The following is a 26,403-nucleotide window of genomic DNA, read 5'->3' on the forward strand; positions in this document are numbered from 1 at the left end:
GCTATTCAGAACAACACTTCAACAGAGGGGTCAAAGGATGCAAATGGCATCCAGTTAACATTTTCCAAATTCATTTCAGGCAGCAATTTATTGCTTCATGGTAATTTGCAAAGTGAATTCCGTGCATTTCTCTGCAGAAGCCTACATGGTTCAGATTTTCACTTTCCCCCCCTAAGTAAGGAGGATAATACACCAAGGACATAATACATTAGAAGTAACTGACTGAATAAGTAAAATGGATGGAGTTTCTCTTGCATTGTTTATAGAGCAGGACTTTGCTCTGGACATGAGATGCATGTTAGTTTTTCTCATCCTAAAAAACCACAACATTCAATATCATCCATTTTTATTAAAATTGAGTAAAACAATTAAATTACAAACCATAATAAAGTGACTTTGCATAATAATAGTCACTATTCAATACAGATGAATGGGAGATAATTATACATTTTTTCCATTCATCATGTGTTGGTAAGAGAAGTCGTGAACAACATCCTATAACTGAATAACCCACCAGAAATAAGCTTAACGTTGGATCATGTGTAAGTGTATGGAATACACATAATGGAAGACAATTTTGACAAGAGGTAAATCAGAACAATTATAGATAATGGCAGACAAAAGGGAGGCAAATGTACACATAAATAGCAAGAGGATTTGTATATAGACAATTTATAAAATGATTCTGGAAAATAAATGTAGTGTAATGCAACATCATCCCCTTAGACCCTCCTGAAAAACATACCCACTTTACAACATAAAACAAATCACTTACAAAACAGCAAACAGTAGCTTCTGTTCCCCAAATCCTGATCATTTATATCATCAAAAAGTTAAAACATTTCAAGAGCTTTATAAAAGCTGGAAACTATAGTAAGTGAAGCCAACAGGCGTGTTCCCCAAAAAACTAAGTAACACGTTTATTGGCTTATCATTCATTGAATAATATCCCTCCACGACAAAAATACAGAAAATATGTCAGTAAATATCATACCTATACATGTTAATCAAATGTTCCCAACTGTCTCAGACATGAGGTCAACTTGTAACATTGTAAGTAAACACTAAATACAAGAGTATCCAGCTTTCATTTTCCAAGTCAGACATTATCTGAATGATCGTGCGTTCATTAATGCCAATCTGCAGTAACATTGCAGAGAGGTGAGCTAATTGAATTACAGCGAGTGGTGCACCATTCAGAACAGCTTGCCGTGTTTCTCTCCTCTAAGAGTCAATCAGAACAGGTGGGATGTGGAGCGACTGAACGTGTGGTACTTCCTCTCAAACATGGACGGTAGGTTGACCATGGAGGGAGAGTGCATCGCCTGGAGGGAACAGAACAGGACAGGGACATTAATTAAATTAGGAAATTGATTGGGTTCCAAAACAGAAACGACCCCTCGAGTGTTAATTTAAGGACAATGAGTTACACTGAAGGGTTAGAGATGAGCAAACGCTCAAGTGAGCACTTAAGTCATTCAACATGAGGGCTTTCTGATCACATGTACACGCTGGGACTCCTGGTGGACCTTTAAAAGCCACGGCACAAAGATGGATTGTCATGTGGTCCGCAAAAGCAATCTCGTGGGAAGTGCATTGTGAAGGATACAAGGTCGTTTTATATGGAAGTCTCATTTAATTACTTTTACATTCAGCTTTCCCCAGTGCCAGTCTGCCTTCCTTCCTTGCCAAATGTTGGCATTGAACTAATCGAGCGAGTGATGCCAATACAATATTACTATACTCCCCCCAACTTCCAAAACCATTCAACATTTTGCCATGTTGTGAAGACGTAGTTTCCTCTCTCTGTCCCTGTGCTGCTCATTACTGTGGATGAATCAGATCTATTCAAAAGGAACCTTGATTATATGTTACCGGGGCAACTTGGGGAGGCCAACATGAAAGGTGCTGCTGCATAAAAGCAGGGTGATTTCTGGGGAACCACAAGGTCTGGCTGGTTAAAATGCATACATATTTCACCCTCATTAAGAGTCTACCCTATGGAGACCGGAGTGTTAACGAACGTAGGAGCGTAAATAGGTGTGCGTCATGTATCCTCCTTCAGTAAAGCTGTGGCCGGCTAAAGCCAGAGAGTAAAGGCCAGCCTGAAAAGCAACCCAATTTATGCACCAGCACCTTCTCACCGTTTGCTTGTTGATATAACCACCATAACACATTCTCACTTTGACAGGGCCCAGTCAGGTTAATGAGATTTGAGGTGACATTACGGTTTAAATTTAAGGGCGTAGGATCAATAGCAGTGGCACAGCGAGGACATACAGAACAAGAGAGTCAGGACACACATGAAGCCACTGTTTCACAAATGCCCAGTGACAGATTGTCAAAAGGCCTGGAGTGTCCATCAAAACACTAAAGCATAGTGCTGCACACAATGTTGGATTTATTTCATTAGTGGGAGAAAAATGTAAATCACTGTCACCACAACACATTTGTTTTAGAAGCCATAGATCATAACCAAATAATCCACTGCTGTAAGACACTCCTCCCTATATTCCAAAATGAATTGAGAGGGCTTATGTAAAAGCTAAAAGTGAGCATCGGCCCGGCGCTGCAAGCTGATGTTAGTGGAGCTGAGTGTGTGAGGTGTGCAGCAGATAAGAGACAAGAGGGAGCCCACAGAGAGCCGGAGAGAGAGAGCCACCACAGCCCAGGAATGAGGAGTTAGTCAGTGAGAAAGCCACCACCTATCCCAGTGAGGTAAAAGGGGTATTAAACCCAGCATGGTGATGCTCACGTCAGTCAGCCGCCTATAGGAGGGTCTCTTTGCGGGGCCTCAAGCAGCCTGCCTTGTGTGGGTCAGAGGAGGGGACCAGCAGGTCCCTGCAGGCCCCAGGGGGAAGCCTCCCTTTGGACGGGACCCTCCAGGTAGGGGGGCCGGCAGAGTAAGGGGGCCTGGTGGGGGTGGGTTGGGGCTTAAGTGGGGTCTCCTCAGGGCAGGTTGGACAAGGGGTTGGGTCTGGGGTATGAATACAGACGGGAACACGGAGGCGGGGACAGGGTGGGTGGTCCAGGGAGTTAGAGCGCTGCACCACAGCAGCAGCTGTAGAACCACTGAGGTTGAATGTTGAGGTGGAGCGGGCCATCTACAGTCACAGAGCAAAGAATGGGGGAGAGTCACAGACCATGGGAGAGACCCTGTCAACTCATGGGAGAGACCCTGTCAACTCATAGGTCAGACTCTGCATGTCACACTACTGCATCAAGTTGCATTTAAAATCCCTTTTTAATAGCAAAGTTTGAGTGCAGTACCTTACTTCAAATATTTAGTATTGTATGACTCATCTTTTCCACTCTAATAAAAGGCAGTAGAGAAAAGGTCAGAAAAAGACAGATAAAATAAAACCTGTCATCATCTGACGCAGTTAGAAGAACTGGAAATAAATAGCCAAACTGAATAAAAAAGGAGAAAAGTTCAAAACAGTCATGTGTCATCGTTAATTGAATAACTGAAGCTGTTCCTTCAAAAATAATATGGCTTGCACTGGCAGAACAATTTCACCATTAGACGTCAACAATCACCTAATTACGCAACCCTTTCAGGACTATGCTTTGGAGAGCACTGCAAATTGATTTTCTGAGAAAAACAGGGTACATGGTGCAATTACAGTACCCATCTCAAAATCCTAAAATGACTCGAGATTCTTCTGCCATTGCTCTTTTATCTTGCACTATGCCCCTTTAGCCTCGACTTGATTAGACAAACCTTGTTCAAGGCCTGGACCTTTGAAGTAGACGGGTGGATGGATGAACTTACTGACAGGGTGGCACTGCTTCCAACATGGATCATGTTCTCTGAGCTGGGGCCAGGGCTCTTGTCATCGGAGGTGCTGTTGGCCATGAAGGCTCTCTGGATTACCCGTTTGGGTGTTTTGGTGAAGGAAAATGCTCTCGTTACCTGGGGGTTAAACAGTCACAAACACTCATCGACAGGCTGCAGTGGAGCAGGTTGAGAGCGTCAGGTTCCTTTGTGTCCACATCACCAGCAAACTAACATGGTCCAAGCACACCATGACAGTCGTGAAGAGGGCACGACAAAACCTATTCCATCTCAGGAGACTGAAAATATTTGGCATGGTTCCTCAGATCCTTAAAAAGGTTCTACAGCTGCACCATAGAGAGCTGGTTGCATCACTGCCTGGTATGGCAACTGCTTGGCCTCCAACAGCAAGGCAATAGAGGGTAGTGTGAACGGCCCAGTACATCACTGAGGCCAAGCTTCCTGCCATCCAGGACCTCTATACCAGGCAGTGTCAAAGGAAGGCCCTAAAAATTGTCAAAGATTCCAGCCACCCTAGTCACCTCTCTGCTACCACACGGCAAGCGGTACCAGAGCACCAATTCTAGGTCCAAGAGCTGAACAGCTTCTACCCCCAAGCCATAAGACTCCGGAACCCCCCCCCCCCCACACACACCCTATCTGTTATAATCTATGCATAGTCACTTTAATTAACTCTACCTACATGTACACACTACCTCAACTGACCGGTGCCCCCGGCACATTGACTCTGTACCGGCACCCCCCTGTATATATTGTTATTTTTTTACTGCTTTAATTACTTGTTACTTTAATTTCTTATCTGTATTATTTTTTTTTAAACTGCACTGTCGGTTAGGGGCTCGTAAGTAAGCATTCACTGTAAGGTCTACACCGGTTGTATTCGGCGCATGTGACTAATAAAATTGGATTTGATTTTGAAAATAGCTCTGTTTAACAGTCAGCTTGTCCAATATCCAACATGTGCTTGTGTGGAACACAGGAGAGAGATGGGCTAATTCAGAGCCCATTTTACCTTCTTTGAAGTTTTCTTGATGACTCTAGAGGCTTTACTCAGCGTGCTGTCCATATCCTTTGTGCTCACTTGGACAGAGTCAGGCTCAGTGCACTGAATTAGATCTTCCTGTTTAAAATAGAAACAAGTATAAATACATTTCCAGACCATTCTGCTTCGCTGTCAAAATGCATAGAGTGAGAAACTGTTGTCTGTTTTTACATGCAGCTGGAGCTCACTGGTTGGTATTCAGGGTGCGGAGAAAGCCAGTGAATCAATTAAGATAGCAAGGCCAGCCTGTAGTAGAGGTCTACATCGCCACCTAGTGGACAGTTCACTCCTGACAGCTGGGACTGGCTGGGCTCACCTCCGAAGCTTATTACGCCTGTTTTTAATTATGTTGGGAAATGCACGTCTGTCTCCGGGCAGCCAATTACTAGTTAGCTTCCTCATTCAAGCTTGAATACTACATCAGTGAAAAGACCTGTGGAGAGATAAAACAACCCATCTATGTCTTTAGTGTTAGTTCTAGTACAATTCCACTTCTAATTACATGAATCTGTCTTCCAGTTTAACCACAGAGGACAATCTAATAGGATTGAAATGACCAAAAAGGCCACTCACGCAACGTGATATGTAAGTGTACTAAAACTGGCCAAAATAATTGCATTTGTGTCCTCATCATCCTCTAAAGAGCCCATACACCATGTTCTGCATGAGGACACCAGACCAGTGAGGGATGCCTTGGTCACTTCAGCCTGTCTGGCTGTGTTAATGAGAGGAGCAGATAGACAGGCAACATGTGTTGCAACATGTGTTCTCAGGAGGAGCCCTCCAACCCAACCCGACGAGCCTATAGCGGCTCAGTGGACCACTGTCTCACTCTGCCTCTCTCACCGCGTCAGCCTTACAGATGGTGTTGGCTACGTGGCGACAGAGCATCTTCAGCCAGGTTGACTTCACCGTATCCTCAGTGGTCAGCTGGAAGCTGAAGAGAAGATTCTCCTGTTCTGTGGGCGGGTGCACCACCAGGGCAAAGGCATTACGGCAATCTAAGAGAGAGAGAAAAGGAGAAATGAGCGAGGTTTGGACCACTCAAAATTGTCAATAGTCTAGCTGGTAAAACATGCATCCCATTTCTCTTTAAGATGCATAGAGAGCTATCTCTGGTGTATCAACATACACTGGTTGTAATTATAGTACATATTGACAGTGAAATTAAACCTAGCAGCTCCATTACAAGGCCAAAAAAGCGGAGTCACTGCTAGTGGGAGAGAGGAGAGATGTTTGCTTGATTATGTCTGGGCTGCCATTTCAGTCAGTGTTGACGCCAAATATTAGACTATCTAGTATGCTTATGAATAACATTTCCCGATACAGGGAAAACAGAATGGAGCAATATACCTGCTCAGGGAATGTGTATCGACCCAAAAGAAGCACAAACAAGGAGTGGTCATGTTTCTTAGTAATGGATGTTAAACACTGAGGTAGGTAGGTAGGTAAACAGGCCATCAGACTTCTGAACAGCTAACCCTAGCCGTCTCCCTACAGATCTGCACCTTAGAGACTATTTCCACCTCATTATCGGCACCGTAGATTATTTGCATTCCCTACCCACACATCCAATCCTTACACAAACACACGCGCTCAGAACTCACACACAACTCTGCTGTTCTATTATATACTATGTATTCCACAGCGTGACCAAGACACTACCTACACTACCAACGCCTCGTGGTTAGAGCGTTGGACTAGTAACCGGAAGGTTGCAAGTTCAAACCCCCGAGCTGACAAGGTACATGTGTCGTTCTGCCCCTGAACAGGCAGTTAACCCACTGTTCCTAGGCCGTCATTGAAAATAAGAATTTGTTCTTAACTGACTTGCCTGGTTAAATAAAGGTAGAATAAAATATTTCTAAACACAGTGTAATACAGTCCATTATTACTATGTTTACAACCTCTCATTTTTGACTTGACTTGTATTATTACTGTCTGATGTACTGCATTGAGGGAGCTTAGCACATAGCATTTCTTCACACCTTGAATCCCTGCTGTAAACTGTGTATGTGACTAACATTTGAATTGATAGGTTTTGATAGTTAGGTAGGTAGGTAGAGAACATGCCAGGGTCTGGGGCTCACTCACCCTCTGTATCCTGCAGGTCCAGGACCCTCCTGATCTGGGACAGAGGCATGAGGGTGATGTGTTTGAGTTGGGCTGCAGGTCGCGTCTGGCCCAGAGGACTCCTGAATGTGCTGATCACCTTATGTCTCTTCCGGGCAATCTGCAAATACAGACACAGTTGAAGTATGGAAGCCTCCATCCCTACCTAAACTCTCTCTCCAGTGAAGTGAAGTGAAGTGAAGTATGTATGTAAGTATGTGGTGGTTAAGCTGTGACAAATCGATAGGGCCTTTTATAAAAGGTAAACGGTCCAAGTCATTAGCATGTGTTTAACTGGCCTGTGTGGGGGCTGAGGCAGGGGTTGGGTCTGTCCCATGAAGGCATTTTGATATCTATTGGGGGTAGGGGAGATCTGAATACAGAGGAGCTAATCAATGAATAATTGAAGAGTGCAGCCCCTGCTCTCCCCATGCTCATTACCAGGCTGCTCTGACACTCCTGAATCAGGCCGCCTCGCCCACACCCATTCTGGGTTTGATTGCTAACCCCCATTCTAATGCAACACTTCACTAATTAGGAGCCAGATAAGAAGCTGTGTCAGCAACGATAGATTGCACACCCATAAATAATCAGCCAGTGGGGCTCTTTGCTACTGAATTTGCATTTTCTTAGCATCTCAAGTCCCAAAGATTTCATAATGTGGGGGGATAGAGGACGGGCAAGATTTTCTCAAATGAGCAATGGCATTAACTTGGGAGGGCATTTTGGGTGTATTGTAAAGTTCTAACATCTAAAGCCATGTCTGGGCCATCACTAGTCAATACAGTGACATGTTGACCAGGGTTCAAATATTCAGCATATCATTGAGCCTGGCTGGAGTGTCAGATGAGCAGGTTTTCAATGTTGGTATTACTTCATTGATGTTGGCGTTACCTCAAGACAGTCATTGAAGAGAAAGAGTGTGACGTGCTCGCCTCGGTCACAGGGTTTGTCTCCCAGGGCGATGGTCTCCACCCTGTGGACCAGGCTGCGGTGGGACGAGAGCAGGTTGGCCTGAGGAGGAGAGAGAGAGTGAGCGAGAAGACGGGATGAATATCACACAACCAAAAAGACATCCAGCAACCATTCCTGAATAAACAAACAAACACGGTCACCAGAGAGAGCTTCATGATTCAATCACAGGCCTCATTTAAAGCGGCATATTTGGTATTAATGGGTCTAACTCCACAGATTGGTAATTTCACTGCACGGCTGATGGAGGAATTTCCATTTCCAGTCCCATTATTCCTTTAAAACCCTATCATCAAACTATGTTTATTCATTTGGATGCTCTGCTTATCCAAATCAAGATAAATAGAGCTATACTCACAGCCCAGAGCCAAAGGTATACTAATTCACTCCCTCTAGTCCCAACTCATCTCCACTATTATCACCTGAAAAGAGGACTTCGGTTCACACATACACACAGCTCTACACAAATTCTCTCCACACACACATTATCAAGTTAACTCCAGCACAATAATCCATTAATTACAAGCTATAAATACGCAGTGAACAGTACAAAAAAATGCATCCCGTGGAAATTAGCTGAAATAAATAGGGATATCAGGGTGAACACATAGGGAGAGGCCTGGCCGTTATGGTGCTGGAGTACAGCCATTAACGCATAGGGAGAGGCCTGGCCGTTATGGTGCTGGAGTACAGCCATTAACGCATAGGGAGAGGCCAGGCCGTTATGGTGCTGGAGTACAGCCATTAACGCATAGGGAGAGGCCTGGCCGTTATGGTGCTGGAGTACAGCCATTAACGCATAGGGAGAGGCCAGGCCGTTATGGTGCTGGAGTACAGCCATTAACGCATAGGGAGAGGCCAGGCCGTTATGGTGCTGGAGTACAGCCATTAACGCATAGGGAGAGGCCAGGCCGTTATGGTGCTGGAGAACAGCTATTAACGCATAGGGAGAGGCCTGGCCGTTATGGTGCTGGAGTACAGCCATTAACGCATAGGGAGAGGCCAGGCCGTTATGGTGCTGGAGCACGGCCATTAACGCATAGGGAGAGGCCAGGCCGTTATGGTGCTGGAGTACAGCCATTAACGCATAGGGAGAGGCCAGGCCGTTATGGTGCTGGAGCACGGCCATTAACGCATAGGGAGAGGCCTTGCTGTTATGGTGCTGGAGAACAGCTATTAAACGCATAGGGAGAGGCCTGGTCGTTATGTTGCTGAGCACAGCCATGAATGCCGTTATGGGAGAGGCCTGGCCGTTATGGCGCTGGAGAACAGCTATTAACGCATAGGGAGAGGCCTGGCCGTTATGTTGCTGAGCACATGGGGTCCTTCTGTAGCTCAGTTGGTAGAGCATGGCGCTTGTAACGCCAGGGTAGTGGGTTCGATCCCCGGGACCACCCATACGTAGAATGTATGCACACATGACTGTACGTCGCTTTGGATAAAAGCGTCTGCTAAATGGCATATATTAGCACAGCCATGAATGCCGTTATGGGAGAGGCCTGGCCGTTATGGTGCTGGAGAACAGCTATTAACACATAGGGAGAGGCCTGGCCGTTATGGTGCTGGAGAACAGCTATTAACGCATAGGGAGAGGCCTGGCCGTTATGTTGCTGAGGACAGCCATGAATGCCGTTATGGGAGAGGCCTTTGCCGTTATGGCGCTGGAGAACAGCCATTAAAGCCATTATGGGAGAGGCTTAGCCGTTATGGTGCTGAGGACAGCCATTATGGGAGAGGCTTAGCCGTTATGGTGCTGAGGACAGCCATTATGGGAGAGGCTTAGCCGTTATGGTGCTGAGGACAGCCATTAATGCATAGAGAGAGGCCTTGTCGTTATGGTGCTGAGGACATCCATTAATGCATAGAGAGAGGCCTTGTCGTTATGGTGCTGAGGACAGCCATTAAGGCATAGAGAGAGGCCTTGTCCTAATGGTGCTGAGGACATCCATTAATGCATAGAGAGAGAGGCCTTGTCGTTATGGTGCTGAGGACATCCATTAATGCATAGAGAGTCGTTATGGTGCTGAGGACCTTAATGCATAGAGCCTGGTCGTTATGGTGCTGAGGACAGCCATTAAGGCATAGAGAGAGGCCTTGTCGTTATGGTGCTGAGAGAGAGGCCTTGTCGTTATGGTGCTGAGGACATCCATTAATGCATAGAGAGAGGCCTTGTCGTTATGGTGCTGAGGACAGCCATTAATGCATAGAGAGAGGCCTTGTCGTTATGGTGCTGAGGACAGCCATTAATGCATAGAGAGAGGCCTTGTCGTTATGGTGCTGAGGACATCCATTAATGCATAGAGAGAGGCCTTGTCGTTATGGTGCTGAGGACAGCCATTAATGCATAGAGAGAGGCCTTGTCGTTATGGTGCTGAGGACAGCCATTAATGCATAGAGAGAGGCCTTGTCGTTATGGTGCTGAGGACAGCCATTATTGCATAGAGAGAGGCCTTGTCGTTATGGTGCTGAGGACAGCCATTAAGGCATAGAGAGAGGCCTTGTCGTTATGGTGCTGAGGACAGCCATTAAGGCATAGAGAGAGGCCTTGTCGTTATGGTGCTGAGGACAGCCATTAATGCATAGAGAGAGAGGCCTTGTCGTTATGGTGCTGAGGACAGCCATTAATGCATAGAGAGAGAGGCCTTGTCGTTATGGTGCTGAGGACAGCCATTAATGCATAGAGAGAGAGGCCTTGTCGTTATGGTGCTGAGGACAGCCATTAATGCATAGAGAGAGAGGCCTTGTCGTTATGGTGCTGAGGACAGCCATTAAGGCATAGAGAGAGGCCTTGTCGTTATGGTGCTGAGGACAGCCATTAAGGCATAGAGAGAGGCCTTGTCGTTATGGTGCTGAGGACAGCCATTAAGGCATAGAGAGAGGCCTTGTCGTTATGGTGCCGAGGACAGCCATTAATGCATAGAGAGAGAGGCCTTGTCGTTATGGTGCTGAGGACAGCCATTAATGCCATTATGGGAGAGGCTTAGCCGTTATGGTGCTGGAGGACAGCCATTAACGGATTAGCGGCTCAACAAAGCGTGCCACATTTCGGTGAAGAAATGCACAAACAACTTACAGGGCAGCCGTCAACTTCATAGACGACATCAAAGATCTGCTTCTGTCCCTCTATTTTCCTCTTGTCCTCGTTTATGTGACTTGGGGGGGGGGTCAAATAAATTCCGTTAGCCAACTGATGCTACAATCACTTTATGTAAATGCATGGCTAATGGATGAGGCTTTAACTTAATTACAACAAAATGCTTCATGCATGGCCGGTGGTGCACAGTTGACTCACGTCATAACTTCCTTGAGTGATTCGATTGCCTTCTCCAAAGTGATTTTGTCAGGGTTGTTACAGGCAGTGTGTTTCTTAATATCTGCAAGATAGATGGGTCAATGAACGTTGACATATATAATTGATAGAACAGTGAAAAAAGCCAAGGGCAAACAACTGATATGGCCGACAGATTTATAACACAACTGTGGATAAAGGCGAGGAGCATCTATCAGTATTTTCCTGTGACATTTTAGTCAGAAATCAAGCGCTCTCTTCATATGCAGGTGAGGAGAATGCATAAAGTTAGTACTTCTATCACGCCACATATGTACCATGTTGCTCAAGATTTGGCTGTCAAGTGTGTTTGTGTGCGGTGTAGTCTACCGTTGAGGAGAAGGGCGACGCTAGGCAGTCTCTGCACAGGGCGAATCAGCAGCTCCACCAGCGTCTGTCGTCCACACTCGGGCTTCGCCTGATTGATCTGGAGGCAAAAAACAAAACAAACACTGCTGTTAAAGCAGGAGGAGACCTGACAGACATGTTGCGGCTTACTTACACACACACACACAATCACTCACATCCACAACACAGACCGAGACATTTTCTTCAAGTTCACTGTACATAGAGACAAGCAATGAATGACCTTTAGCATGAGGCATATGGTAACTTCTAAACCTACACTCACGTGGATGTATACACAAATGTACATCGTCTCAGAGGTCACATACCTTGAGGAAAGCATGGAACCTTGGCTTCTGCTTCTCACACCTCACTATGGTCTCCTTGCTCATCTCAAAGAAGTTGACGAATGGCGGGTAAGCCTTCACCAGGTCTTTAGACTGACAGACAGAGAAAGGAACCGAGTGAGAATGTCCAAAATGGCTCAATACAACATTCAGAACAAAGGCCTGCTATACTCACGTATTTGAGAATGATGTCCCCGACACTCTTGTCCTCAGACCAGTCCATGACCAGCTCCTCCAGATCGGCCTGTCAAATCAACCCAATAAGCAGAGAGACACAGAGGGCGTTTAGGTGACTTCACTGCAGATTAAACTCTTGTTCAGGTCATCTTGGGATATTTCAAGGAGAGAAGTGCCCACCTTTATCCTGGTGTGTACGTCGAAGATCTCTGGGATGCTGCCAAAGATGGTCTTGATTTCTTCCGGAGCCAAAATGGGTCCACCAACTTGGCCTTCTTTTTCCAGGGGGACTTTGAACAGCTAAAAGGAACAGACGTTTCAGGTGAGACTCAGACTTAGCCCACTATTCCCTTAATCAATACATACACAAGGTACTCTCTATTTCAGACTGAATAGTTCTATGAGAATGTTTGTAAAAGTAGAAAGTCAAATCATTTTAGAGTGCAGGTAAGTATTAATTATAAAAGACCACCCTGCCTCCCCATCATCTTATCAAAGACATAGAAAACTCAAACAGTGAAAGTAGGTCCCCTAATAAACTACAAGAAATGATTCCCATTAAAAAGTTCTGATCTAGCAAAGCTCTATTCAGCTTTCCCTGTAAAAAGTATAATCAAAAAGGTTCAAAATGGCCTGGAATTACCTTCTAATAAAAATACATTTTAACAAGCGCCCAACATGTGTGAATCATAATGGGATCATTGGTATTCAAGCCAACTTCTTGGCAGGCCAGTTCATGGGCTGACTTCAGAGGGCAGTGGACATGGGGTCAGCAGTCAGTGTTAAAGACCATCCAATGTGAAGCCGGCCATCTGTCTCCTGGGCTGGCATGGTGCAGTGGGCGTGGTACAGAGAGAGGACACTACTGGTGACTGCATACGAGTGGGAGTGAGTGGGCATGGGTCAGGGTGAAAGAGAACAAGGTGATGTACGCGCAAAAGTAGAGTACACCACACCGATTAGGAAATATGGTAGTGAGGTTTGCTGAACACCTTCATTCTACTGGTATCATAGTAATGCTGTAGCGAGCAGAGGAGGGAGATGTGAGAATAGGAGCGATGAGACAAGGACAGGCCTGAGGTTTGGGTCGATGAGCAGCAAAGAGCTCTGCAGTGCGAGTGGGAGCCTGGCTGGCTGACAGTCCTGATGCGCACAATCCTATTAATTTTCTCCCCCACTGGTTACTGAACTCAGGCACCAGTGGGACAGCCTGATTAGGACCCTAGCAGCCCCGGTGGTGCTAAGTGAGCCCAACATCCACAGCAGCAACGACAAACCTGCAAGACTGTGGTGAGAATATCCACATAGTTGCTCTCTGTCTGGTACAACTCCTTGGAGACCTGCCATCTAGCCGACTGCTTCAGGACAGCAGGTGTAGAGCTCTTCAAGGGCCGGGAATGTTCTGGAAGAGAGCCAGGGATCGTCAAGAGGTGTATATTGATTGAGACAGTGGTGAAAAACATGTTTTCTTTTGACTACCCACAACTTCTGAACTTATTTTGACTTCCTGGGTGTCTCGGAGTTTAGAAAATTGAGATTCTGACATGCAAAGTGAACGCTACTCTGCAGAAGACTTGGGGCTTTTATCTTAGCTCGTGAGAATGGTTCCAGAATGCAACTAAATGTATTTCATATAATCCCATTCCTTCATATAATTTCATCCTCAACTCTCCAGTCAACTCTGCAGGCTTTAAGGCTCAACCTACTATTCTTGCACCACTTTGATCATCTAGACAGTTCTTATATAATTTCTAATATCATACCAAATCGGATTTCCCCACAGTGACAGTTCAACTGAGTGACCCTTCATCTCCTGGCATTCGCTGAGACAGACTGACTCCTGTGAAGAGTCCCTCCACGAACCCTCCCCAGTCTCTGTGGCCGGGGACTGGGCTGGCTAAGGACACACTCCCTGTCCTGAGGGCCCATGGGGGCCTCTGGGGTCTCTGCTTCCTGCTGAGGGGTGGTAGTGCTAGGGCCACTCTTTGTCCGCCCTACTCATCTCCCTGGCACTCATCCTCCTCTGCCTGTTGGCCTCAGCACAGCACCTCCTACGCCTGCTGCTCTCTATACTGTGCTCTGAAAGACAGGGTGTTCAGTCTCTTTGGGGGGAGTTCAAACAGAATAGCAGAGAGTGCTGGTTCTTCCTGCCTCCCCCTGCAACAAGCAGTGACCGCCTCCTTAGTCTATGACAAGGCTCTGATTTCAGCTGACATGAGACACTAATGATGCTATAATCCCTGTCTGTTTTTGCCTGCATTAATTTTTAACGAGGTCAGAGGCGCTTATTAACCACCGTTGACAGGCTAACTAACACCCAGTGTTACCAGCCCTGTGACATGACGTGTGTGGCTGATGAGTGACCGTGGCTCCTCTCTCACCTGCCAAGGCCTTGCAGGTCTCGGGGGTGTTGGAGATGTCCAGCAGAGAGCCCATGGACATGGAGTGTTCGGCAGAAGGCCTCTTGCGGGGTGGAGGGAAGGGAGAGATCTCAGTCTCCTTGGTGAGCTGGGCCAGGGTTTCCCGCAGACGCCTCCTCTTCCGGTTACTGTTGGGTGTGTTGAGGGACAGCAGGGACACAGCCTTCTTCAGCACAGGACTGTCCATCTGAGAGTAGGAGAAACGTGGGCATGTCAGATGAGGGTGTATGGAGAAAAATGTGTGTAAAAAGAAAAAGGAAGGCACTGTGGTGGAAAGGCATCTCTGTTAAACCAGAACTAAATTCTCACGTATTTTGGTCAGATGCTCGATTAAGCTCTGCAGGGGAGAGGTTCAAAATTGTGATGAGATTTGTGAAGCCATAATTTCACCTAGTTTATCATCCGTTTGCACATGCAAAGCAATTACACGTATAAGTGTCAAATCAGTGGCACGGTATCAAATACATGGTTTCCAGGTGTTTGATGCAATTCCATTTGCTCCGTTCGGGCCATTATTATGTGCTGTTCTCCCCTCAACAGCCTCCACTGGTTTGCAAGCGCACAATACTACGATTATTGTGAATACTCAGATTTATATAAGTTTGATTAAAACGTTAACACGCTTTCCAAGAACGCTTTCTCTTACAATCCAGACATGGACTTTGAAAAAATGCAGAGCATTGCCAATCAAAGTAAATATTCTATCACAGGGATCATCCAATTTTGGGGGAGCTTTTTTGATTTGGACAAAGTTTGTACGTGAAAAATGTTTGCATTTTATTTCCCAAACTCCTTCCAGAGAGGGATAATCATGAGGATATGCGTGACACAGTTTATAGAATCTTAGCAGTGTCCATTCCACTGTATAGAGGTTTGTGTAGGGGCATTGGGAGGATGAATCAGATTGACTGACAGACTAAACTTACCTTCTGATAGAAGTACATGGACTCTCCTGCTCGGGCATCCATCTGTATCGTTCCCCAGAACCACTTGAACAAGCAAAGAAAAAGAGTATTGATACAAGGTGGGGAACACCAGTGCTCACCATCTCTGCTCAAATGACTTGTCTAGTCGAAAGGAAAATTAAATATTGATCATCCAAGTGAGGCAAGAGTTTACCAATCAATACAGCCAAATACATGAAATAGAAATACGTATTTGACATAATCCTTAGAAGAAAACAACAAGGCTCATTTTCCCAGACTTGACAACGCCAACATATTAGAGAATTCGTGAATTTGAGGCACATGAATTTGAGGTGTTATGCTTCAGTCAGACATACTGTTGACCTGGGAAATGTTACATGTTTGTCTGCCTACCGCCAGTACGGTGATGTAAGCTGACACCTACTACATTGAAGTGCTCACCTCCTGCTTGACAACATACAGTCTCTTTGATGGTACGAACGGCAGCTCCTTGACAGCGTTTTCCTCCACCACCATGTGAGTGCACTTCTGATCACCAACCTCCAGGTGGCTGCCACCTTGGAGAAACACAAAGTTTTAGAAACTCCAAAAGTACTCCATAATAGAAGGGAGGATAATGTGCTTGTAGAGTAGCTTTTGTAAAGCCTAGATAAAACATATGAAGGGACAAAAAATAAATACTGAAAATGTAAGACCTCTGGCTAATACCATGTTTGATTGTCCTTTCCTCCATGTTGGTCTTCTCTTCATCTGAGAAGCCCAGGAAGCTCAGCACACAGTCTTGAAAGGGGGGAACTTTGAATTCGGTGCGGAAATCTTCATCTCCAGCATGGAAACTACTGTAAGAACAGGTGGTTGTCAGCCCTCATACATGTACATAATAGTATACATTGATGTACAGACATGAACGTGAAGACCACAATGAGGACTGGGCATGCAGTTGGCTTTGGCCATTGTCTGTAGCGTGAGGAGATACTTACACATCCTCTCTATGCTCCCAGGCCTTATGGATCCAAGTTGGGGTGAGGATGGGTGTTCCCATACACACAGCAAGCTAGACACAGAGAAGTATGTCATATTAGGAGGTATACCGTATATACTAGAGGTATACCGATTAGTCGGAATGGTCGGTTAATTAGGGCCGATTTCAAGTTTTCATAACAATCGGAAATCTGTATTTTTGGACGCCAATTGTATTATATACAACTTTATTTAACGAGGCAAGTCAGTTAAGAACACATTTTTATTTTCAATGATGGCCTAGGAACGGTGGGTGGGTTAACTGCCGTATTCAGGGGCAGCACGACAGATTTTTACCTTGTCAGCTCAGGGATTCAATCTTGCAACCTTACAGTTAACTAGTCCAACGCTCTAACCACCTGCCTCACGAGGAGCCCGCCTGTTATGCGAATGCAGTAAGAAGCAAAGGTAAGTTGCTAGCTAGCGTTAAACTTATCTTATAAAAAACAAAATCAATCATAAACACTAGTTATAACTACACATGGTTGATGATATTACTAGTTTATCTAGCGTGTCCTGCGTTGCATATAATCGATGCGGTGCACATTCGCGAAAAAGGGCGGTTGTTGCTCCAACATACCTAACCATAAACACCAATGCCTTTGTTAAAATGAATACACAGAAGTATATATTTTTTAAACACGCATATTTAGCTAAAAGAAATGTTAGCAGGCAATATTACCCAGGTGAAATTGTGTCACTTCTCTTGCGTTCATTGCACGCAGAGTCAGGGTATATGCAACCGTTTGGGCCGCCTGACTCATTGCGAACTAATTTGCAAGAATTTTATGTAATTATGACATAACATTGAAGGTTGTGCAATGTAACAGCAATATTTAGACTTAGGGATGCCGCCCGTTAGATAGAATACCAAACGGTTCCGTATTTCACTGAAACAATAAACGTTTTGTTTGAGATTATAGTTTCCGGATTCGACCATATTAAATGACCTACGGCTCGTATTATTGTGTGTTATTATGTTATAACTAAGTCTATGATTTGATAGAGCAGTCTGACTGAGCGATGGTAGGCACCAGCAGGCTCGTAAGCATTCATTCAAACAGCACTTGATTTCATTGATGTATTATATTAAGTTAAAATAAGTGTTCATTCAGTATTGTTGTAATTGTCATTATTCCCCACCCAAAAAAAGTCTGATTAAATCGGTATCCTCTTTTTTTAGTCCTCCAATAATCGGTATCGGTGTTGAAAAAGCATAATCGGTAAACCTCTAGTATATACCACATACTGGGGTATTATGAAATAAAGACTACGATTTTTTTGTGGGGGCTCCCTAAAGCTCGGTGGGTGGGTACAACGGTTTATAACTAGAAGTCAATTTATTTGGCACATCTTAGAAAGTGATCTTCAGATCAGGGCTCCAGCTATGCATTTGGTTTGCGAACTAAGTGGCTAACTTGCAAGATCCAGCCTCTTGGTTAAAGCAGAGACAATCCCCTCCTGGATCAAGATCCATGCTGCCTACATTTGTTTTGTGCATTATTTCGTTTTTTTACGTCAGGAAAGAAAGAGGCCCTTGTGTGCACTGCCGGCAATACGATATACCCAGGTACCACAGGATAATTGGGGGGCTTGTGTCTGGCTTGTGGTAACGACTGGAGAGGAATGAGTTGAATGGTATCAAATATATCAAACACATGGTTTCCATGAGTTTGATGCCATTCTATTTGCTCTGTTCCAGCCCCTCAGCAGCCTCTTATGCCCAGTATGGTACAGAAACTACTCTTTAAAAGAGGATTGAGGTGTTTGGCCCTCTTTTACAACAGCTGTAGGCTGTGTGCCAGGTACTGCAAGAGGTAAAAAGCTCCATCAAAAGCCAGGGATGAAAAACGGCATAGTGTATTGAAACGGATCTCATTCTTGTACTCCATTAAGTACTCACTTTCCAATGTAAAATGTCTCAGTATGTCTGTTAAGAGAGCTAGGCTACTTTCCTGTTTAAAGTGCTGGAGCAAAACATCTAAACAAGTTGAGCTTTCAACTCAGAAAAAGATGGGGTGGAGAAAAGCGAACAGAACCACCGAGAATCAATAAAACAAAAACTTAAGTCAGCAAATGAAATGTCATGTGGGGAAGAAAATAAATGGCATGGATTAGGTCTATACATGAGCTCTTCCAGACGGGAGGAAAGGTTAGGGGTGTTTTACAAACCTTGTATTTCTCGCCATGAGTGGAGTATGCAATGAGATGGGTGACTTTAGTGCTGAAGTCCTTCCGAATGGTGCCTCCCATGTGATGCACCAGATTCACCAGGTTTTTCTGCGGGGGTTAAAGGCAGTAAGTGACATTTGGCACCAACACACATCTCTTAGCATTAAAAAGCAAACAAAACCAACATGTTGGTACTTGGTAGTGCTACAAATAATGACAGTCAACTTGAACCCATTCCACTTACAACTTCCTCTTTGTTGCGGAAACCGGTGAAACACAGCGACAAGTTGAGCATGGTGGTAGAGTATAGAGGACGAGAGGAAAACGGCAGGGGCTGTGGGAAACAACAAATGGTTCTTATAAATCTCGGATATTGGTAACATTGCTCATGCATCATTTCCTCCACTGCTTTTATCAAGTACATTTTTTTTTTTTTGGGGGGTATTTACTGGTCAGTAGCAAAGCTGTATGAAAGGCCACTGCATTTGTAAGTATGTGTGTGTTCTGTTGATCTCCAAGTTACCAGGCTCTGTAGATATGGGGATCGATGCAGAGATCATTTCTCATTCTGAATACGGCCATATTTTAAATCTATTCAGTTCAGAGTTGTGATGCATTCCTTCATAGATATACGTTCATCTTGGAGAGGTGACTGGTGAGGTTTGCAGTGATCTGTGGCCACAGGTGTGTTCATCTTCCCCAGTAATCTGACTGAGTTGAGCAGGTGCTCTGCTTAGACCAGACAACAGTGATGCATTTCTCAGGGTTCACGGGAACAATCAAAACCCATCATATAAATCTATGTAAACTTGAAAGCACACCTTTTCTGCCATGTTTTACTTCATCTCCCATTGCAGGCAGATGCTAAATTGCACCATAACAGTCAAAACCTCATATCTTGAACCGGCGAGGAGTGATCCACAGCCGAGCACTGCGAGTGCCATCCCAGAGTGAGTGAGTATATTTCAGGAGTGATTTGCTCCTGTCCTTACCTCCTCTCGTCTCGCACAGTGGAGAACAACCGGGGGGCCCACGATCCGGTTGTCATGTTTGTAAAGATAGATGTAGTCAGGAGAGGCAAAGTCTTTGAGCACAAACACCGTCTCAAACTCAGTGTTTTCTCCATCTCCAAACTCTTTGACATTGTCGGTCTTTATGCAAGGCACGTTGATATCCTGTGGATTAAAAAAGGTTGCTGTTAATGTGAGTAGGGACACACAAGCAGCCCTTTCATATCAAAGGAGTCATTTGATAATCATGATATTATATTGCAATATGAGTGATACATTTAAAGTAGGTGAGTTTAGAGCAAACGGTAAACATTGAAGTTCAGGTACTTGAAACCCGTTCATTAATTTGCAGAGAGACAGACCGATGCTCACCATGACATTGCTCAATGCCGCATGAAACAATTTCCAGTGCTCACTCTGAGGGTGTTATTTTGATTCCATTTGACTCACTAAATTCAGTCGAGCAGAAATTGAATCAAGAACACAGCCTATATGAATCAGAGATCATTGAGCTGAAGAGAGAAATCATGTATGATACCTGTAAACCGTATTCATAAAATACATAATCCCCACAGAATTATTGGCACCATACACCAGAAGACAAAGCATTAGAGGAATAAACAGTGTGAACGTGTTAGATCATTTTGTTAGAGACATCTAAGCTTGGACAACAGGTGTTAACAGTATAAATCTGTGACATTTACCGGTAATTGTGAGGACACTGCTGCAGCTACACACCAATCACCTTGAGATTGCCCATGCAAAGAGACCCCCCTTGATGGATTAAAGCATGCAACACCGAAAAAAGACCTACCATATTGACTATAGATTTTATCAATTTCTCTCCAGTCTCAGCACCCGGTTCTCCTCCTCTAATCTTAACCACTGGGACTTCCATTATTCTGACGGCCTGCAAAATGAAGCATTGACCTCAAGCTGGCGACACCAAACTGACAAATTATCTGAACAACGGGCCTGTGTCATTGCAACCCAGAAGGCAAGAACTTCAAACAAATGTCAAACGCTATCTGGGGGGAAAGTTCTGCTAAATTAATAAAGTTGAAAGCAGCAGGTCAACTTTGTCAAATCACTCAGCAGACTTCGCCCTCTGATTAAGCTGTCAGCGAATGTGCCACTACTACAGATTGGAACACAAAATAGATCATTTAAAGAAGCCTTCAGATCAAAAAGCTTCTCAGTCGCTAAAGAGTGAACCCGTTTTATTCCTACAGTTGAGCCCTGTGCCGTAGCTTCACATTCACAGACAAAGTTAACCTGTCTCCTCCCCTTCATCTACACTGATTTAATTGGTGGCATCAATAAGGAATCATAGCTTTCACCTGGATTCACCTGGTCAATGTATGTCAAGGAAAGAGCAGGTGTTCCTAATGTTTTGTATACTCACTGTACTCATTATTAAAAATCTAAATGAAAACAATCACACGCAACAAATCATAATGCAATGATGCTTCCACAATGACAGCCCATACAACTGGGCTCAAACCATTAGGGCACGGTACCTGCAGTGCTTTGACAAGTGCTCCATTTTTTCCAGCTTCTCCTACCAGAACAACTCTGGTTTCGACCCGAGGTAGCATCTCTACAAGGGAATAGAGGACCAAGGGCACAGTGAATCTCAAAGGTAATGTGAAAGCAATCATAAAACGAAATCCTTCCTGTTTTGAGTGACAGCCTCAGGTAAAAAGCAGTTAATATCACACTGATTGAGAGAAAGGGTGAAACTCTTGCCTTCCATGTCTTCAGAGCCCAAACCCAGGAATACATCCTTAGTAGTCTCAGCCATCCTGGAGTCATACACAGAGGAGTCCACCAGCAGGCTCCGAGCCATCCCCAAAGTAACTATGCTGCTGTCAGCCATGGAAGTGTGACACGGGTGGTGGCACAATCCTGTCTAAACAATCAAAAGTTAGTAAAGTCAGAGCTTGAGGAGAGAGTGAGGTGTCAAATGCCAAACCACTTGGAATATAAATGATGAAAATAAAAATGTGTGTAGCCCATTTTATACCCAAGTGGAATTCGGGTCTTATAACATATTGGCATCTCACCTTGCGAGTTATTTGCCAATATGTGCCTCTGCCTGGTGATACTTAAACCACGATTGAATGTATATCCATAATTGGTAGATGGTTGTAATTAGTAGGTTGTGGTAAATGTTGCTTAGACGCAACCACCTTCCTCCCAGATAAATTCCAAACATGAATTCCATGTGGTATGTTCGCTTTGAACGTACACCTGTCTGTTTTAGCTAATCAGCCTTGCAATATGGGCACCATGCTATCGCAGACGAGAAGTAGAATGAAGCATGTGTGACCAAACATTGACATTCATGTTCAGCATTTCCCCTATGAATTATATAAAAAAAAATGTTTTTACTTCAGTGGTGACAAAGTTAGCGGGAGGCGGGGCATGGCTAATGCCGCAGTCTGCAACCAAAATTTGAGCCTGTCCTCTTGGCCTCAGAAAACTTTTGCTGTTTTAAAGCTAATATCCTGCAATTCTACACATTTTGCCATGGCTTATGCAGTGTTCTATCTGAGTGACCCAAACACAAAGTCAAATGGGGGAGATTTGCCTCGACAGTCTAGTTTTATTTTAGTGATTGCTAGACTTCAAATATTATTTTATTAAAACAAAACTCCATTATATTTTCTACAACTTATATCTGGTTTTAGTTGTAGTATTTTGTTTTTATGATATATTTTGGAGTGGCGGCAACGAATATAGGGAATACACGGACGGAGTGGTAGTGTCTAACAATTGGATTCGATTATTTATTGGGCAAAGCTCAGTGATGCATTCAAGGACCTTCTAATTAGAACCATCTTCTGATTAAGGGCATACTGTCCAACGTTGGACACACCCTGCTATACAGGTACAGTCATTTTCCACGTCCTTAAAAAGGGAAATTCAAAAAATGCTCAACTTTATATTCACCATTTCCAGCACCACTGCAACATTAACATGTGAAAATGGCACATTTCTAGGATTTGTAGTAAAAAAAGTGTGTATTGTGACTTTAACCAATTATGAGTAGGCATTGCCTACTAACTGGTTTATGGTATCATTGGAAATACATTTTTTACTACAAAACAGAAACAGCCAATTTTCACATACAGTTGATGTCGGAAATGTACATACACTTAGGTTGGAGTCATTAAAACTCGTTCTTCAACCACTCCACACATTTCTTGTTAACAAACTATAGTTTTGGCAAGTCGGTTAGGACATCTACTTTGTGCGTGACAAGTCTTTTTTCCAACAATTGTTTAGACAGATTATTTCATTTATAACTAACTGTATCACAATTCCAGTGAGTCAGAAGTTTACATACACTAAGTTGACTGTGCCTTTATACAGATTGGAAAATTCCAGAAAATTGTCATGGCTTTAGAAGCTTCTGATATGCTAATTGACATAATTTGAGTCAATTGGGGGTGTACCTGTGGATGTATTTCAAGGCCTACCTTCAAACTAAGTGCCTCTTTGCTTGACATCATGGAAAAATCAAAAGAAATCAGACGAGATCTCAGAAAAAAAATTGTACACCTCCACAAGTCTTGTTCATCATTGGGAGCAATTTCCAAACACCTGAAGGTAACACGTTCCTCTGTACAAACAATAGTACGCAAGTATAAACACCATGGGACCACGCAGCCATCATACCGCTCAGGAAGGAGATGTGTTCTGTCTCCTAGAGATGAACGTACTTTGGTGCGAAAAGTACAAATCAAACCCAGAACAGCAGCAAAGGACCTTGTGAAGATGCTGGAGGAAACAGATACAAAAGTATCTATATCCACAGTAAAACGAGTCCTATATCGACATAACTTGAAAGGCCGCTCAGCAAAGAAGAAGCCACTGCTTCAAAACCGCCATAAAAAAAGCCAGACTACTGTTTGCAACTGCACATGGTGACAAAGATCATACTTTTTGGAGAAATGTCCTCTGGTCTGATGAGACAAAAATATAACTGTTTAGCCATAATGAAAAAGGGAGGCTTGCAAGCTGAAGAACACCACCCGTGAAGCACGGGGATGGCAGCATCATGTTGTGGGGGTGCTTTGCTGCAGGAGGGACTAGTGCACTTCATAAAATAGATGGCATCATGATGTAGGAAAATTTGGTGGATATTTTGAAGCAACATCAAGACATCAGTCAGGGAGTTAAAGCTTGGTCGCAAATGGACAATGACCCCAAGCATACTTCCAAAGTTGTGGCTAAATCGCTAAAGGACAACATTTCGGATAGCCTTCCACAACCAGGTTAAAGAATTTAAAGACAATGCTACCAAATACTAATTGAGTGTATGTAAACTTCTGACCCACTGGGAATGTGATGAAAGAAATAAAAGCTGAAATAAATCATTCTCTCTACTATTATTCTGACATTTCACATTCTTAAAATAAAGTGGTGATCCTAACTGACCTAAAACAGGTCATTTTTACTAGGATTAAATGTCAGGAATTGTAAAAAATAACATTTAAAAAAATTAGTTAAAATGTATTTGTCTAAGGTGTATGTAAACTTCCAACTTCAACTGTATGTTGAGGTGGTGCTGGAGATAAATATGAAGTCATAACATTTAGACATTCCCCTTTAACCCTGTGAGACCCACAGTTGCAAAAATACAATGTCTCTAAAATTGCATCCTGTATTATATATATATTAAAAAATGGACCAGACTCTCTTATTCAGAGCGACTTATAGGCGCAATTAGGGTTAAGTGCCTTGCTCACGTGCACAGACAGATGTTCTTACCTAGCCAGCTCGGGGATTCAAACTAGCAACCTTTTGATTACTGGCCCAACCTCTTAACCGCTAGACTACATTGTTGTATTAGTAGTCTCTGAAATGTTACAAACTTGTCTGAGACCACACTGGTACCCTAGGCAAGGATTTATTCAGGGATTTTCTAGGTAAGATGGGAATGGTCGGCAAGGCCCCCCATTTTAGCGGCGAAGAAAAATGTTGGTTCTTTAAGTCAACTTCCTGCAATTCAACATTTTCTCAATGGAGCTTGGAGAAATGTTTGCAATTTAAAGTGAATTTCCTGCAATTCTACACATTTTGCCGTGGAGCTGAAAGAAAATGTTGCAGTTTTAAAGCTAATTTGATGCGATTGTACAGTACATATTCTGCCTTGGAACGTGAGAATTTTGCCATTTAAAAGCTAATTTCCTTCAATTCAATGTATTTTGCCATGGACAATTATTATGCTAAAAGTAGCAATTACAAAATCAATACTGCTAAATTCATTCTTTTTGGAATTTTCAATTCTCCCAGACTGTCTATTTTCATTTTGATGATGTTTGTATTGAGGTAGTTTTGGAAGTGTTGCAAAAAGGAAACATTGGGCTTAAAGGGGTGCCAAACTGAGACATGGTAGACAAGTCAGGGATTTGGGAAAGGTAACATTCTGCACATACAGACAACCAAATACTTCAAATAACTTTGATGATGACCCCCCCTACACATCAAAAGAATACAAAAATAAAAAGTGTCTTATGGTCTCAGAATACTGCCATTAATCTTATGGTAAAGTAAAATAAGGAGGTTCTCTCTCCAAGTTCAGCCAGAATATATATAAAAAGGAAGTTGGATGTTCTCCATACATATACATGTTTTTGATAGCCAAATACTAAAATATGGATTGGTCAAGTTGATAAACATAGCTATTTCTGTCAAAATATGACTTAATTTCAGATGTATATACCACTTACACCCTATATGTTATATCACACATCTTTATAGAATTTCAGTTCTAACGACAAAATTGTCAAGCCATTGAAAACCAATGTTGCATTTAAAAAACATTTCCAGAAAACTATTTTACAAACATGACGTAACAACGTTAACGTAACATACGTCCCGACCCCAGTTAGCAACATCTGATTAACTATGTAACGTTAACCAGCAAAACAACACAAATGCAAGTGTATTTATGACTGCACCAACGTACAGTGAAAACCCTCGTCAAAGACGAGCTAACTGGTTGTTTAACAAAAACGAACCAGACTGGCTAAACGTTTGCGACTGTACATTACCCTATACAACGTGTTGTTACTAACGTCAACTAATTAAATCAAACACTAACGAATTTCGTTAGCTAACTAACTACAGTACTTCATAAACATGGTTGCTGGAAAATAAACAAATGTTAAGACTTACATAAACCTTCGGAATTAACAACAAATAATCGCAGGTGAGTGGTAAACTGGCTAGTCGACCAGTTCAGCTAGCTAGCTAGCGGCTGGCTAACTAAATTGACACTTAACTATCTGTAGGTTATTGCCGTCTCTAAAAAGTAAATATATATATTTGCGCGTGGATAAATCTGTCAACTCCCTCAATCCGAATTCAAAAAGCAATGCAAACAAGGCGTCTGTAATCTCATTGGACAAGAATGGGAAAGCCTGCTGAATAAACCCTGCGCGGCTACTGATTGGCTCGTGGATTCAAACTACAATGCCCACTGGCACTGTGCAGGGCATAGGCGCTCCGTGGCCACAGGGTTGGCTACGAAGTTATACACAACTTTACCAGATATTCTTCAAATTTATGGTCCGCTTCTATTATAGAATGTCATCATTAAATATGGGCAAGTTAATTTAAATAAATCAACTTTCTACGTCATTAAACCTGGGCAAGTTAATTTAGGTAAATCAACTTTCTACGAAGTTTACCGGGAAATCAACTTTCTCAAACACAGGCA

The 26,403-nt window shown here is 43.5% G+C and overlaps 1 protein-coding gene across 5 annotated transcripts; it reads right to left on the reverse strand.

Moving 5' to 3' along the window:
* Positions 1 to 329: 329 nt before the first annotated feature.
* On the reverse strand, positions 330 to 26,083 carry LOC118359112 (protein ECT2-like). 5 transcript variants are annotated; one of them, XM_035737362.2, is made up of 26 exons: positions 25,860 to 26,083; positions 21,420 to 21,578; positions 21,191 to 21,270; positions 20,485 to 20,580; positions 19,653 to 19,835; positions 18,905 to 18,994; positions 18,661 to 18,768; positions 16,449 to 16,522; positions 16,177 to 16,307; positions 15,910 to 16,025; positions 15,469 to 15,531; positions 14,504 to 14,729; positions 13,400 to 13,524; positions 12,303 to 12,422; positions 12,121 to 12,189; positions 11,928 to 12,038; positions 11,584 to 11,680; positions 11,218 to 11,299; positions 10,999 to 11,077; positions 7,848 to 7,967; positions 6,936 to 7,074; positions 5,688 to 5,842; positions 4,812 to 4,919; positions 3,776 to 3,916; positions 2,756 to 3,104; positions 330 to 1,325 (listed from the first exon to the last, which is right to left on the reverse strand). In XM_035737362.2, the coding sequence occupies exons 2-25, from the start codon at positions 21,547 to 21,549 to the stop codon at positions 2,769 to 2,771; spliced, it is 2,979 nt and encodes a 992-aa protein (XP_035593255.1). In that variant the 5' UTR covers positions 21,550 to 21,578; positions 25,860 to 26,083; the 3' UTR covers positions 330 to 1,325; positions 2,756 to 2,768. The 5 variants fall into 5 exon arrangements, with proteins under 5 accessions (XP_035593255.1, XP_035593254.1, XP_035593256.1 ...); XM_035737361.2 differs by having other exon boundaries at positions 21,420 to 21,582; positions 25,860 to 26,082; XM_035737363.2 differs by lacking the exon at positions 20,485 to 20,580 and having other exon boundaries at positions 21,420 to 21,582.
* Between the last annotated feature and the right edge of the window lie 320 nt (positions 26,084 to 26,403).

The sequence above is a fragment of the Oncorhynchus keta genome, chromosome 26, assembly GCF_023373465.1.
Source record: "Oncorhynchus keta strain PuntledgeMale-10-30-2019 chromosome 26, Oket_V2, whole genome shotgun sequence".
Lineage (NCBI taxonomy): Eukaryota > Metazoa > Chordata > Actinopteri > Salmoniformes > Salmonidae > Oncorhynchus > Oncorhynchus keta.